This window comes from Rhipicephalus sanguineus, chromosome 2 (assembly GCF_013339695.2).
Source record: "Rhipicephalus sanguineus isolate Rsan-2018 chromosome 2, BIME_Rsan_1.4, whole genome shotgun sequence".
NCBI lineage: Eukaryota > Metazoa > Arthropoda > Arachnida > Ixodida > Ixodidae > Rhipicephalus > Rhipicephalus sanguineus.
In genome coordinates this window covers 68705958-68722565 of record NC_051177.1, presented here as the reverse complement: position 1 = coordinate 68722565, position 16608 = coordinate 68705958, and the positions used below count along the sequence as shown (strand labels likewise).

Here is a 16608-nt window from a genome sequence, read left to right as displayed (position 1 = left end):
GTGCTCTCCTGAGCACTGGTTCACTTCGTAATATGCTCAACACTTAACCTCGTCTACCTCGTGTATTTGCATGGGAAGGCTTCACTTTCTGATCCGCTATATAGCTCCATGTGGCAACTCGCACCTGCGACGTCCGCACAGATATATGTGCACGCGTGTGCTTGACCTCGCGTATGTATATACGCACCACTCGTGGTGCCCCGAAAGGCGGCGGAGGACACACGCAGAGCAATTCACGGATAATAAAGCCGCGGTCTGAGTGCTTGACTGTGCGCCGCGGGGTTACACATAAATGTCACTCAAGCGCATACACAAGGACGTTTTATTCTCAAATCACGAGTGTGCTTCCCCGCTTCGCTCACCCTGGGTCGTAACAAAACAAAATGCCCCGCGCGCTCTTCAAAAAGAAACCACAATTCCCGTGCCACATTCGAAAGCCCAGGGTAAACCTCTCTCTGCTTAGAGAGAAGAGGTACTAAGGTACCGAAGTAAAGTGCAGAAAAGAATTCTTCCCGTTTTCGCCATCTTCACTTCGCAAGGTGCGCACAAATGTTCGCAGCGGGACGTCATTGCGGCTCCCCTGCGTTGGGAGCGCCCTTTATTCCTAAAATCGAGGCGAGTATAAAGTGCGCGGCGACTCGCCGCGAGCGTTTGAGAAAGCGCTATTTTTCCGGACGGACGCCGAAAGCTTCGAGGCTGCGTCAAATTTGGCAGGACGCACGATTCAAAACGTTCGCGAGACACCCATGCACTGCACGTGCGCGGATGCCTTATACGCAGTGTGTGTGTGTGTGTGTGTGTGTGTGTGTGTGTGTGTGTGTGTGGTGTGTGTGTGTGTGTGTGTGTGTGTGTGTGTGTGTGTGTGTGTGTGTGTGTGTGTGTGTGTGTGTGTGTGTGTGTGTGTGTGTGTGTGTGTGTGTGTGTGTGTGTGTGTGTGTGTGTGTGTGTGTGTGCATACAGCATCTCGATCTCCCACATGCATGGATGTGTGGATGTTTGCCGCCGCCACAAGCGACGACAGTCCCGTCGTAGAAATCCACGGGGAAGAACACACAGCGTGATCGTCGGAAACGTCAAAGCCGCGCTGCTACTGAGGGCCGGGAGAGGTGGAGTAAAGGGGGGAGGGGGGGAGGGGGGGTGCCACACGAAAACGGCTGGACGACGAAGACTGTGAAAAAGGAACACAAAGAAAAGGAAAACGTCGGGCAAAACGCAAACAGATTAAAAGAGGGAGTCGGCGTGTCTTTCTTCTCCCTTTATTCGGAGGACTGTCCTCCGCTTCTCGGATCAGACAAGGGAGAACAAATGCGCCGTTGGAGGTCGCCTCGGACCCGCTTTGTACGGCTGTTTGCTTTCCCGTGTTCGGGATGTGCGTCGGCAAGTGTGCGCGGCTCCCACGGAAGGTGACGCACAAGCGATGAAAGGAGACTGCGTCGTTCTTCTAGCGTGCCGCTTCTTCCCGCGATGCGTCGGCCCTCCGGGTGGCCCGTCCGTCAAAAAACGGGACGCACCCTCGGCTCTCGTCAAAATCACCCATCCCCGCGACCCTCCAGTCCCGACTAGTGTCCCGCGCCGCGGTCGTCGTGGTCGTCACAGATCGGAGACACCGCGACCCACCTGTCAACTGCGTGCGCCATGTATAATCACTCTGCACGCTGGCGCCTCGGCATTTGTGTGTATACAAGCGGATAGATATAGAAAACTGTGCACGCAAATACGCGAGGGTTATGACCAAGTAGATGCCATTCACACCCGTGCTATCTATTACGCGGACAAGCACGCCAAAGAAAAGCAGCCAGTCGTATACACTAATGTACCAATGAAACATGAAAGAGTGACAATGACTGTTTGAACACCAAGGAAGCTGCAACACACATACACACGAGTATACTGAAATGTCACGTGGACAACTCAGCCAACGAGGCGAACGCAAACAGCTTTGGCCTTTGTCACTATAGACTGTTGTTATTCTGTGGTTCTCGTCTACGTTGAGTCTTTGATTCTGCTCACCGAGTACTCTCTGGTATTCTCTGACGCTCACGGAATAGCTGGAACTGTTATCCTCCAACACTTCTGGCCGGCAATCCTTTTTTTTTTTATATTCGTCAGATAGCACGACGCCACCACGAGCAGTTAAGGGGAAACTGTTTCATTCATCGTGGAGATTACGTATAGTTATCACGCCGGCAAGAGACTGAAGTGCACGGCATTTCAATAGCCTTGCAGTAAGCTGTGCTATTTGTGTTGTCAAGTGCCCAGCCTGCGCGCCGTGTGTGTACCTTTCCGCTTCGTCTTATGAGCTGTGTGATGTATTAAAACTGCGCATCTTATAGTAGTATAGGTATGTGCACCGCTGTAGAGGGCCTGGGGAATGTTACTTGTGTTTAAAGCACAAGACCCTGCAGCAAGCAGTTTTATACAAAGGCACAGAAGCTTCGGTGAGTTGAGTTTATCAATAGAGAGTTTTAGCAAGTTACGGAAATACGGTACGCAAATACGGTAAGGCAGTACGGTAGCGTTCCTCCTTTCCCGCTGGTTGTGCTTTTGCCGCTCCCCGTTCCAGTGACAATGCGTACCCCAAGCGACAGGTGTCTCGTTAACAATGCGTAGGCTGACGGGCAACAATGAGGCGTGACAACCCCACAGTAATTTTTGAAAAAGCTTTTGTGGTGTATGGGTGCCTTCACCGGCAAAAGGTCGACGACCTGGAAAGGAGGAGCGGTACCGTCACACGGTAGCGTATTTGCGTACCGTATTTCCGTAACTTGCTAAAACTCTCTAATGTAGTGTTTCTCCCCACAACCCCAATTCCTTCCCCGTGTTCCTGCCTTCCACAATGTGCTTATGTATACTTTAAAACAAATTTAGCCTTATCTTGCCCGTTTTCGGTGCTGTTTGTATGTTATCAGAACACTTAGCACTCAGTTTACATTGCGCGGTTTTCGACTGCAAGCGCAGTTTGGGAAGCGGCTAAAGATATATCCGTGAGAACACCACGCGAGACGCGCGGAAAGAGCTTTTCTTTCAAGTCTGGGAAGTTATATACATTGATAAAAACAAAACGAAAAGTGACTCACTCACGTTCATATATACATGCACGAATACAGGCGCACTCACGGAAAACAAACCAGGTGAATGAAGGCCGTCAATATCTCGGGCGCTGGGAGACAGGAAAGCGATAGCGCGATAACCTCGCATTGAGTTTCGCCGCCGGTCGTCCTCGCTGTCAAGAGTCGTGGTCGTCAAACCATTCGAGCGGAGGTGAAGGCGCGGCGGCCCCTTGGCCTCGGAGACTGGAAAACGAGGAGTGTCAAGTTGAATGCATTGACGTGAGTCAACGATGATAATGAGCGAAAAGAGAATAGTGATAGGGCTGATATGAGAGTTAAGTGGCGCATTTCATAATTTAAAAATGAATTGGAAAGAATGTTGTGCTTCATTCAGGTCTTAAAATGCGAGGCATCCTCTGCTCCTCTGCTGGAATTAATGTATCTGTACACACACAAAAAAAAAAGTGAGGTATCGCCTGCAAATGTCTAGCCCGATTTACGCTGTCTACTATCCAGTACACCCTATAAAAGAAATTAACTTAAGTATCATTTTTACCGATATAAAGTTGGAATTACTTTATGCAAATTTAACACGAGTCACGGTTTAAGCGTGATTACGAGGTCAAAACTAACAACCATCTCCTCACGCAGTTGTCGCGTTCTGTTGCGGTGACTGTATAGACTGCGCCCTAGTTGCGGCAATAGCGGCTGCCGTGCGAGGGCGCCACGCGCAGCGTTCTGGTGTTCTTGCGCCGACTGTACACCCTCCCCCCCACCTCGCATTTTTATCCCCCTATAAAGACGTCGCAGAGCGCTAGTTCAGTGGTGCGCATCCCTGGCTCCCTTATCGAAGAAAGGAGGCGGATGAGTATACGACGTCGCCAACTCTCTCTCTCCTCCGCATTGCCGATGCGAGAGCGACGCGGCTCCGCGGTTTTTCTCCTCTCGGGCGGCACCGCCGATAAGAGAAGCGCAGCCGCCAGCAACCCTGGTGTGTGTGCCGTGCGGGGTTCGCTCAACTCGCACCGCGGCCGCAGTGGTCGGGCCGAGTTTTGGCTCGGCTAGCCGCGTTTGGTTGCCGACGCACGCAGCTAGAGGATCGGCCCGCGAGATTGGGCCAAAGGACGCGGCGCTCTCCTGGGCCGCGCTGGAGCGGAACGAGCCGATAACGCCCGTTTCCTCTACATCCTTTCTCTGTCTACAGTGTGTGTGTCTGTGCCCTCCCTTCTCGATGTTTTGGGCCTAGCCTACGTGCTGGAACTATAACAGGGGGGTCTGCGCTTCTGTGTTCTACGTGTGTGCAGTATACGCAGTTGGCTGTTGTAGCGGGTGCGCGGGTCGCTGTTGCGGTTGTCGCGTGTCGCCACGGGTGCAATCGCTGGAAGGGGGCCCACGCCGCAGTGCGCCGGTGCGCGAGCCCGAGCTTGGGACTGGCGGGCGGCATTCATTGTGGTGTATACGGGGTTTTATACAAGACACAGAGTGTATCACCTCGAGGCCACAGATACCGAGACCCACTCGGAACCTTCGGTTACGCATGCACATCTGGAAGCGTCTCGTACCAGTTACCAAAACGTATGAACTAATAACTCATGCGAGTTAGAATTGATACGAAGTTCAACTTGTCTTTGTCAGAGCGGTGAAGACAAGCCTCCTTGTCGAAACGTTGGCTTCAGCCACAGTCCTTGTTCAATACCTTCTCCTCAAGTCAAAGTAATTAATAGCAGAAGCATTCTTAATAGTGGACGTGGCCAGTAAGGGGAGTCATTCGTGAAATTGCTCAACGACAGCACACGGAAGGTGTGATCAACAGCCTAAAGCATGCTGTGGTAGGGTGCCCATGATTTTTTACCAGCTACGTTAGTACCAAGGTATCATAAGTCATTACTGTCACTGAGTTTCACGTTTGGGTGGATACCCACAGAATGGTGCAGCACTTGTCCTCCAGTGAGCGAAGCATTGTTGGTTTAATATTGTTCGTAAATTAAGTATGTCAGAAAGGCGCGCCCGAAAAGACTGTCTTAACTATATCCTGCGAGCAACTTCGCGACAGCTGCGCAAAGCTTGAGCAAATCGTACATATATGCATGTTAACTCCTCAGTGGGCTTCCGTAAAATATTCGCATTGGCATCTGCATAGGGCACTTCTATGGATGAAAATATTATACTTGGTATAATTTGTGGAGCACAGTTCTGCGCAACCGCTCAGATATTTTCTTCCACATGCAGTAAATTACATTTTTAATCGCTTCGCTTTGATTTCCTTGTACACAACCCCCTTCAGAACCCCAGATATTATTATTATAAACACTTGCTTTAGGTGCTGCTTCATTTTCAGCTTGTTGCAAGTTTTGTTACCCTGCACGCTCTATATACAGCGTGACGAGACTCCACGCCCGTAGCTTTTGCAAAGCGAAATCTTTTGATTGTGATCCCAACGATCTCTCATTATGATTTCGTTCAAAGTCCGCGATGGAGGCAAAACTATTGTTTGCACTATACCTGTTGCAATATCTTCCGTAGCTATATTAATACATTTAAAGAAAACCTACACGATATCAGTCGATACAAATAGTTATTAATTAGATATCCCGATTAGCAACGCCACATAAAGCGTGTCGGAGTTCGCGCCGCAAGCACAGTTTCACATACAAGCGGCCAACTAGCGAATTGTGGTTTCGGTCTCATCATTCAAAGTATATATTTGCTCTTAGCTCAAATGGTGTATTTAGTGCGATGTATAGAGAACGGATGGTTATAGTGACAGTCAGGAGTCGTTGAATGAATGAATGAATGAATGAATGAATGAATGAATGAATGAATGAATGAATGAACTCGTTTCTCTTTCCTACTGCAGCAGAGCTGGACCCGGAGTCCCAAGAGAGTGGCGATGACGATGCGGCGGCACGTTTGCGACTCAAGCGCAAGCTTCAACGGAACCGAACCTCTTTTTCCATGGAGCAGATAGAGGCGCTAGAGAAAGGTGGGACATCATTTACATATAAGTACATCCCCTATATGTAAGCGTCCGCTCGAATGATATATGGTGTTGAATGCTGAATATGGCGTTATGGCGAAGTTGCACTCGAATGCCGTGGCGAAGTGGCTGTGGTGTTTTTAGGGGCGAAGCTCCTTAAGGCGGCACCCGTTCGTCCCTCGTAGTCGTAGTCGTAGTGCGTAACCAGTCTTACGCTTTGACCTCCAAGGTGGTGCCGGTGGGAGATTTTTCCTGCGCGTTGTTGAACAATAAAAAATTCGCAGCGGTAGCTAAAAGCCGACTTCTTCTGTCTCTCATTCCCATTAGCAGCTATTCTTTACCTCCATGGTAGTGCCTGGTGAGATTTCTCCTGTGCGTGGTTAAACAATAAAAATTTTGTTCAAAACGCCGTTGATTGATGAAATAAACCAACGAAAGACGCCAGATGTTTTGTAAAAGCAAAATGGAAGAACGCCAGATGTTTCTAAAGCAAAACGAAAAGACGCCAGCTGCTTAACGAAAGACGCCAGATGTTTTCTAAAGCAATGGTTTTCTAAACAATGAAAATTCACAGCGTACATGTAAAATTAAAGTGAGCTGCAAGTCGTCATAACTCATCGAACCTTTAGTATAAACGCGCCCGATCTCACGTCGGTGATGATGTACTGGGCAGAATTCACGGAAGATTCACGGTTTACCGATGAACCTCCGCAGCTTCGCCCACTCATCATCATTCACTCCGTGGATATGCTGTGATTTTTTTCTCTGCTGAACGAAATATCGCGGGGGTTTCGACTGCAGGGCTATTTATACAAGTTGAACTCTCTTTCATTGTCAAATCCGAGACATAAAGGTTTTCATAGCACGCTTTAGGAACGGATATCGCGTAACTTATGTCACTCATAATTCTCTTTCAAACTTCTATTTCGCCGTCTAACACCTGCTTGATTTTGTGTATACATCTAAGAAGTCCCACTGTAATAGTTCGAACGGGGTTTTTAAGGTAATCAAATAATAATAAATGACATAGGTTCGCCATTGCGAGCTCAATTATAACAGGCTCCAATTCGTAAATCGCAGTTTTTCCGCAGCCTAAATGTGTCACTTGAAAGCTTGAAAAACATTTTTTATAGGGTAACACTATTATTCTAATTTCTCGCCCAGTTATATTGTGCGCTTTTTATATAGCAATGATGATCAAAACTTAATTCTCCCAAAAAAGGAGGATTGACCCAGAGATTGGTTACGCTGCTTAGAGCAAACCAGACTGAGTATATATATATATATATATATATATATATATATATATATATATATATATATATATATATATATATATATATATATATATATATATATATATATATATATATATATATACATACATACATATAGTATCCTGTCATCTGCTTATATCAATTTGGGAAAAATATCTGCCCATGTAAATATCTGTCCACGTCGGCACTCGTGTGCCCTGGTGTATTCCTCGGGTTTACGTTTCGCGCGCTGCCGAGGCGGATCTCGGAGGCCACGCAGAAGTAAGTGCGTGGTTGAGCTCTGCTCCGCCAGGTGCCGCAACAATTCCACCTGCTCACAATCTTTCAATGAATCGAATAAATTAGTTTTCACTCATTACCCTGTCACTTAATTGACCCTTACCTTTAGTCAAGTTATGCTCAGATATCATGTGTATCCATTATAACTTCTGACTGGAACCACAACCATCGATTTAGTACCAGTTTTACTTTTACTCGGTGTTAGCGCCACTCAAAAAAAAAAGAAAGACACCAGATATATATATATATATATATATATATATATATATATATATATATATATATATATATATATATATATATATATATGATGGTGCTTATTTTTCTTCACGTGCAGAATTCGAGCGCACCCACTACCCCGACGTCTTCGCGCGGGAGAGGCTAGCCGCCAAGATCGACCTGCCCGAGGCACGTATTCAGGTGAGCACTGCAGGCTTCGGCATGCACTGCAGCCCTCTGCTCTCTCTCTCTCTTCTTTCTCTCTATCGCTATCACACTCTCGCCCTTTGCGCATACGCTGTTTGGCTGGATGTTGTTTTCTTCTGCCGAACACAATATGGTGGGGTCGACTGCTTGCTACGAGCGGCCGCATTTCCATGCCTGTGGACTGTAAAAATTGCTCGTAAGCTGAGCACGTGTGGTCGAGTGAAAGATCTTCAGTTGGTGGAAAGTAAGAGCTCTCCGCTGCGATGAGCCGCATAGACGTTATACGTCGTCTTCGGGACGTGAAGTTGTCATCACGATGCTAACTTCGGGACGTTATCTACAGGTCGTTATCTAGAGGATGTTAACTTCGCGACGTTGACTTCGGGACGCTACGTTCTGGACGCCATCTAAACCACAACAACCAACTATAGCGATTGCTTACGCCATACGAGGAATTTCATAGGTACTATTTACATACTACACTCTAAGAAAGAAAAAAAAGATCGTGGAATGTATAACTCTCTTTAGAGAGTCACATTGACTCCCTTTAGGAGAGTATAGTGGGACGCACGACATTCCAAAAGATAGTCGATGTGACTCTCTAAAAGAGTGCTGCACAAGCGACTCTCACATTATAAAGGAAGAGTAAAAAGACAACCTTTTTTTTTTTCTTAGAGTGTACGTTTTTCGGGGTCATACGTTTATCTTTCATTACCCGCGGCTAACGTCCCATAGGGACAACGTAATCTTGTGTTTTGGTTATATGACTGCAGGTTGTTTATAAGACTGCAGAAGTGGGCTTTCGTTGGTATGTCTAAAACTCGCAGCTTGCTTTTCTAGAGAACTTTCAGAGGCGCCAAGTTTGATTCAACATGCTCAAAAAAGAGAGCGAGAGTGAGACTTAAAAACGCAGACTATTCCTATTTTTACGGGTACTTGAAGCGCTTCACACGCTATACAAAGAGTATACAAATGTGGATTTCGAGGCGAATGCGGTAGCATATATATACGTAAAGTGAATTCCTCATCAATGCAGCCGATGCAAACGGACGTATACAGGGTTCAGCTGCAGGCGACCTTCAGCTCTATTCATTACACGCATGAACTCACGCGCACTGATTTTGAACGCACAATCGAGCTTGCAACTGGCATGCAGAAGCTCAACCCTATCTTTTTCTCTTTCAGTCGAGTTCTTTGAGGACGCAATGGCGCGCGGCGCGCCAGGATCACCTCCGAAGCGCAGTAGTGCGAACCAGAGCGCATTTCTGTGCCTAATGAGCGCAGTTATGACTGCTGGCGCATAAAAAGCACGCTTCTTCGCTTTTTTAGCGTCAAAACGGAACAAAAAAGACAAGTAAGCGCAACAAAGCGAAAAGAAAGCTATAGAACGCTCAGGCTATACACATAACTCGTGCGCGAGAGTCGCGCGCGCACGAATCGCTTGCTCGTGCGGGAAGAAAGAGGGGGGACACCCTCCTCGACGTGGGCGTCATGGCGCGCCCATTGAGTTGGTGCAGCGATGCGGCGGCGCTGGTGGTGCCAGGGAGTGCTCGTTGTCGCGGAAAGCCATCGACGAAACGCGAGCACGTGCTCCAAACAAAGGCACGCGCCGGCGGAAACCATTTTCGAACGGCAGAAGAGCCGGGATCGCTCCACGCCGCATGGAGGAAAGAAAAGCGGGGCATAGCGATGACGAACTCGACAGACGTTCGATGCGAGGAACGGGCGAGGGGGTTCGCTTATTGAATATGCGCGGAGATTTATTCCACGCGTGGCCCGCGATCGACCGAGTGTTTGTTTGGACTGCTTATGCTTTACATGTGTATGATTTTCACCCACTCTTCTTCTTTTTCATTTCTCCTTCCAATACGCGTTTTCTACCCCGTCCAGATTGAGTATTTTCATTGTCGTGACCTATAAAGGCCCATTAGGGAATGGATGTGCGCAGCTGTTTTGATGGCCGAGCTGCAGCAAGACCGGCTTTGAAGCATTGTATACGTGGTTCGTAAACTTCGCTGGATTATCGCTGATTGTGCTTGTGAGGTCAAGATGGGCGCACGTAATGTCACAGTATCAAGTATACATGTCGACTTGTGAGTTAGTCATCGTTCCGAAACCGTAGAATGTGAGCAGCCAAGACACAATCCTCGCGTCTCGAAGTTGAGTTTGGTTGTTCTTTGAATCGATTAACCTTCATCAAGCCACCTTCATTCTCTCGCAGCAATTTATCCTTGATTCTTCTTTTAAATGTATCGTTTTACTCTACCGTTGCTGAATTCTCGGAGACGCATGCTGGCACTTACTACTTTAACCGCCTTCAACGAACTTGTTCTCTCACTTTTTCGTAACACTTACTTCCTCACTTCCTGCGAATAATGCTTTAACCTTTTTCCATGTTCCGCAATTGCTTGCATGTCCGGGCGAACGAGCTGGCGCTATTTCACAAATAAAGCTGAGACGAAAGAAAGTTTTGAATTTAAGATTTGAGAATTAAGATACCGATGTCTTCTGGAAAAGATGTGTACCATTCTGTGCTGGAGATGACAACCTGAAAATGAGTGACATTTCTCATGACGTCAAAAAAACGTTGACCAGCAGACAACGGCTGGTTTGTTTCACATATGAAACAATGAACCACAAGTAAGCGCTTGTAAGTTCACGCTTTAACTTGATATACTTCGTAGGTCATTTCGTGCGCTCATTTAATGCAGCGTTAATTCTTGCGGAGTTAGTCCCTAGCATACTGACTGGCTTAATTTTTGCTTAATTTGTTCATGAAAAAAGTGGACGGGTCAGGGCACGCTTAAGCATGAGTTATTACTGTCAACTGTAGCACTACGGAGCTGTACGCCAGCCCCAACGGCTTTAACCCTTTTCCATGTTCCGCACTTGCTTGTACGTCCGAAAAAAAAAAAAAGACTAGCAAAGGAAAGATCACATAGTTCGTTGTCCTGTACCAGAGCGCTGGATGTACGCGTATGCACCCAGTTCCAACAACAACAGTGCGAGCTAAGCCATTGTACACGACGAGGAGGAACAAAAAAACGAGTCCGAGTCAAACGTCGCCCATAGTCGAACGTTAATCCCCGCGCAGGATTGACGCCGCTTTATTGTTCTTTTTTTTTTTCTTTCCTCTCTGCGCACGCAGGTCTGGTTCTCGAACCGGCGGGCCAAGTGGCGGCGCGAGGAAAAGCTACGCAGCCAGCGACGCGACGGCAATGGAGGCAGCGGCGGCGGCGCGACCGGTCTCGGCACCGGATGTAGTCCTCCACGACCGAGTCCCGGCTATGCAAGCCCGCTCTACCCGTCCCTACACGCGCCGTCCGGGTGCGGAGGGGGCACCGGCGGCGTCGTGCCCGACGTGTACGGCAGCGGCTCGCCGGCCACGGGCTACGCGGCTGCCGCGGCGGCGGCTGCGGCGGCCGCGTCGTGCCTTCAGCAGCAACAACAGCATCACCAGCAGCAGCAACAGCAACACCAGCAGTCGCACCACGGCTCGGCGACGGTGCCACCACCGCCCACGTCGCCGTACGCGCCTTGCGTGCTGGGCCCGTCGGGAGGCGCGGCGACAGCCGCAAGGTCGCCGTACGACTCGATCACGGGCCCCTACCCGTCCAGGCCTTCGCATCTCAACGCTCAGCTGGCCGGAGCCGGATCCACGGGTGAGTGCCAATAGTCTCGAGTGACCAGTCTCTGAAGGGCTTAATTGGGAGCCGAGAAATAGTCTTTTAGAGAATGCCGTGATCGCGTTTCATCGGAGCAGCACCTTACCAAGTTTTTTCCAGGGTATCCTTGGGAATTTCTTTTTTCTTTTCTTGCAGTTACAGTTCCTTTCTTTATACCGTGGAGTTCTATATGCTGTAATAAACATTTGACCCGTATCCTACTGTAACTCTCTGTATTCTATGTTTATTACTTGATGGGACCTTTACTGAAACTCTTACAGTGTTACTCACGCATGTTGTAATTATAATCTGATGTGCATATTCGTGCTGTGAACGTCGCATGCTGCCAGTGTAAGGGTCTTCAGGAACCCAGTCAAGAGCAGCCTAGTGTAGTGCAGCTTTTAGCCCTGAAGACCATACAGAATTTTCTTTTGATTGATTGATTGAAATATATATAAAACAAAGCTTCCTAAATGTGAAATTTAATAATAATAATAATAATAATAATAATAATAATAATAATAATAATAATAATAATAATAATAATAATAATAATAATAATAATAATAATAATAATAAATTTGCCAGAACCACGATATGATTATGAGGCACACCGTAGTTAGGGACTCCGAATTAGCTTTGATCACCGCGTGCTCTTTAAATGCACCACCATAAGTACACGATCGTTCTGGCGTTGCGACCCGATCTAAACGCGACCGACGAGGCCTGGAATCGAACTCGCTTTGTCGAGCTTAACACACACGCGTTCCCGGGAGTATACATAAGATATAAACATCGGTGTTCTCTGCATGCGCAGGGCTCATCTCTCCGGGCGTGTCGGTGCCCGTGCAAGTGCCCGGCCACAACAGCGGCGACCACCTGGCGTCCAGCTACTGGCCTCGGATCCAGTAGGCGCCGCCTGACTCTGCGGCAGAGGCGAACGGACGCATGCCCCAGCGGCTGGGATACTTCTGATGATGACCGGGGCGCTACAAAACGCTACACCGGGATCATCATCATCGTCGTCCTGCATAAAGAAAGTTCTGAATTGGAAGCGAAGCACAGTTCGGCACTGCATTCGTCTCGTGGAGGCGAGGTCATTTCCTGCTCATATCGCGCAAAAAAAAAAAAAAAAAGAAAAGTGCTTTCGCGTGCCTTGTTGCGCCATGGCTGTGCTTCCGCACAGCTCCAGCACCTGTAACAAAACTAATGCCGTTCGCACGGTATAACAGACATTCGGTTCGAAATCGAAATCTTAAAGACGGCTTGTGTTTGCAATTTGTATATCGAAGCACGAGACAAGGAAATATTTCATAATTCCTAATAATTCGTAAGGGGTGGCGCATTTTTCTGCACTTGAACGTTCGATCCGTTGTCATCCATGTAACGAGAAGACCGTGCAGTCACGTTGTGGAGGTCGGCCAGATATGCTGTGCATGGGCTTCCACGTGAACCGAACCACCATGCCGACTTCGAGAGATAAAGTTAAATAAGGAATGGCGCTTATAAGTGAAAAAAGAGGTAAAAGCCGTCCCCTCCCAATTCATTTTTTCTCGGTCATCAACTAAATCAAAGTATAGAGCTTCTAATCGAACCACAACCGCCGTGGCCTATACACACGTGTGTGATATGTCCGCGTTGCGTCCGTCCAACCACATTTGGGCCCTCGCTTTCGTTCAGCCGCCTCCGCCCCCTTTACCCATCCTCTCCTCCGTGCGCTGCCGAACTGTGCTCCAACTCGGACGTGAAGTTTGCTTCAAGCCATCTTTGCACGTTCAACCACCGTCGCCTCAAGAGGACGAACAGTAAAAGCCGCAGAGTCTGGGCGGCTCTCACTGGCATCCGCCGCCTACGACATTCCACGGACAGGCAAGACGTCACCATGAGGACAGTGCAGGGTGTGCTCGTCGCCTGAACCTCCCTTGTGCTGTGAAACTATATATATTGGACCGACGACGAAGAAACCCACGGAGTGACAATTGTGCGTGTGCTTTGCGCAGTTTTCGTTTGTGATCCGTCTGACGAAAGCCGTCGAATCGATTTTCTGCTCCGACTCACCGCACATCGAGACGTCGTACTGGGATGACGCTTCAGCTGCCGGTTTAATGACGTGATCGGTGAACTCGATGCGGGATGAGAGAAAGTAAGAATTGAGAGTTAGGAGATGCACTTTATAAACTTTATTCAGAAGCCCGTGATTGCGCAATGATGGCGAGAGAATCTTGTAGTCATATAAAAAAACAAAACAAAAAAAACACAAGGATTGAACAGCCTCTTCATTCCTGGATTTGTCACATGTTCGCACGATATAATTGAATGAAGGACATTTTTAAAAGGCTATTTTAATGGCACTCGAGACAGTCGAATGTGGAGACTTTCGCGCTCGTAGCATATACTTCTTGGCGTCCTGTTTTTGCGGAAACTTTATTCGTAAAGATATACGCAGTTAGGACCATATATAGGTCTTCTGAAATATCATTGAGCGTTTCCTGATCATCAAAACACGAAAAAGCAGACCCAGTAAAAAGTATAGGATAACTGTCAACATATGAATTCTGAACCTGTGCTCTGACCACTTGTTTAGCAAGCAATGCCCTTCCATTCGAAGAATGAACAAAGAAATATACATATTGCCGCTATGGTTGTGAATAGGTGCAACACATTTGTAAGCACGTATAGTCATTCCTCATCAGTCGGCATAGCGGATCAGGAATATGTTCGAACTTAGAAACGAATTAAGCGGTGAGAAACGAAAAGTCGAGTCCTCAGAAAACATCATACGTGAAACAATATGACCATGCATGCTCCTCAGCTTGTAGTACATAAATAAGGATCTTCTGTTGTGCCAGGACGGGAAATGTAGCTATTTATACAGAAGACAGGTGCAAAGAGACACGCGTTTACCGCATTTCATTTCACTTTGTGTTTTTGCGTCTGTTTGCGCCAGCCTTCTAATAGCAAACAGAGCCTGTGTTTATAATGTGGCATTTCCTTATGTCATTTTCCGTTTGCGCTTCTAAAAGCTCAAGCTTGCAAGCAATCCAAGGTTCTGTTCTTATATTTGCCACAGATGGCCGAATAGGCAGCTAAGTCGACAGCGCCCATCTTAAGTCTCGTTCCAATTCTGACGAAACTGACGAAGGAGGCAGCTTCTAAATGATAGAATCGAAGTAAAAAATAAATAAATGATATGCAGACTTCTATGCTGTCCAAGATGGCGGCTGCGCAGAGGGCTCGAAAAATCGATAGGAAGGTCGCCAGCTCACAGGGAAACATATACATCATTTCTTACGCGCCAAATGCAGACGAATTTCCGTTTCTAATACGTTCGCACGCTCACGGCGATAAAGTGTTCTTTTCGTTTGTTTTTTCATCCAAATTTCGACGCGAGGTGGCGTCACGTCGCATATAGAGACGTCTTCCAGGTGACTCCAGGTGTGCTCCGTCGCTTTGACTTAAAGGGGTCATGAACCACTTTTCCATGTAATAATGGAGTGACCTCAGTATCGGGAGTTTAAGGCCACACGAATCGATTGCCGCAAAAATTCCTCGAACCTGCCAAGAGAAAGAGGAGTTACAATGGTTTGACGCGCGCTTTAAGCGCCTTCTCTCTTCTCTTGTCCCGACGAAAGCGCTGGAAGCTACACAGGGAGGGATGGCACGGGGGAAAGAAATTACGTCATGCTAATCATGACCTTGAGCGCGCGTAGTGAAACGCGATCGCTTTCTCCCATTGCGATTCCTGTGCGCGAGTGTGACTCACTGTGTAATGTTAGCAGACTATGGAGCGCTGCGCCGGCACGTGACAGCACCTCGTGGCAAGACGCGCAAATGATCGAAACGCGGCTCTTTATTTATGTTGTCTATTGGCCAATAGCACGCTATCTGCCGTTCGACGTCAAAAAGCAGTCGCCGCCAGCACCGAAGAGAGCGAGCGCAGGCGTCTTTAGGAAACGAGGGCGCCTGAGAAAACGGCAACTTCGCGCTCCGCTTCTAAACTCTTTTTACCTCGCACGACTGCATGATTTGGCTGAGATGTTCATAGCAATGCCTGCTATCCGCAGGACGCGTTTTCTCACCAAGCTCGATGGGTGGTTCGTGACCCCTTTAAATCTGTCTTCAAAGCCGTCAATGTAGACTATTTACAATGATGTCCACTATCGGGACGTATCCAAATCGTTATCTAATGGCAGAACAGCAACTAGAAGCATGAGAACTGCTGACGCAGCGCACAGCCCGATGTTGTATACAGTGTCAGTCGACGAGTCAGAGGGTGAAAAAGAGTCAAACCGCATGATTTTTTTTTCAGAGCCGCGTATACCTCAAGCAGTGAATCGGAGGTGTGCAAAGACGTTCGAACAAGAGACTCTTGAACGTTTCTTTGTGCGCGTATTTGTGTGTGCGCGCTGATTGTGTGTTTTGAGTGAGCGGAAGAGACTGGTGAAGCAAGTTCCCCCGTGCTGCAGCAACGTGATGCACTTTCTGGCGCGAACGCTCTAGTGCCTCGCAGTTTAATAAATAAACGCATTTCATCGTCACACCTGCACATGTTTCCTCCTCGTTCTTCGCTGTCCATGCTGTGGGAGAAAGCTTTCACTTTCCACCACGCTGGATGATTGAGCTAGTTGACATAGAATCGACATGGGTCAGTCGTTCCACGCCAAATGTCCCAGCCTTTTCGGCGACCATTTGAAATGTATTTGGAAGAAAAAAATTGCGCTCATGCATCGCTTTGAAAAACAGTGAATTGCTAGAAGATTTCGGAGAGAAAAAAATTTTTGGTCGCGTGCGAACCTTCCCAGTTTCGCAGAATGTGGTCTGAGTGATGTTCGTCGGACAATTTATTCTGAGAGTATTCTTTTTTGTGTTCATCCCAAATTGGATTTATATGTTAAGCAAAGGCGTTCGCGGAAGGCGTTCAAAGCTCAGTCATA

The 16608-nt window shown here is 47.7% G+C and overlaps 1 protein-coding gene across 1 annotated transcript in view; it reads left to right on the top strand.

Moving 5' to 3' along the window:
- LOC119383129 (paired box protein Pax-6-like) overlaps nt 1-16214 on the top strand; it is an 84310-nt gene extending 68096 nt beyond the window's left edge. The window contains exons 5-8 of the mRNA XM_049412425.1: nt 5908-6033; nt 7921-8003; nt 11158-11671; nt 12492-16214. Of these exons, the coding sequence (XP_049268382.1) occupies nt 5908-6033; nt 7921-8003; nt 11158-11671; nt 12492-12586 (818 nt within the window). The 3' untranslated portion in view covers nt 12587-16214. The remainder of the gene's footprint in view (nt 1-5907; nt 6034-7920; nt 8004-11157; nt 11672-12491) is intronic.
- Nucleotides 16215-16608: the final 394 nt, after the last annotated feature.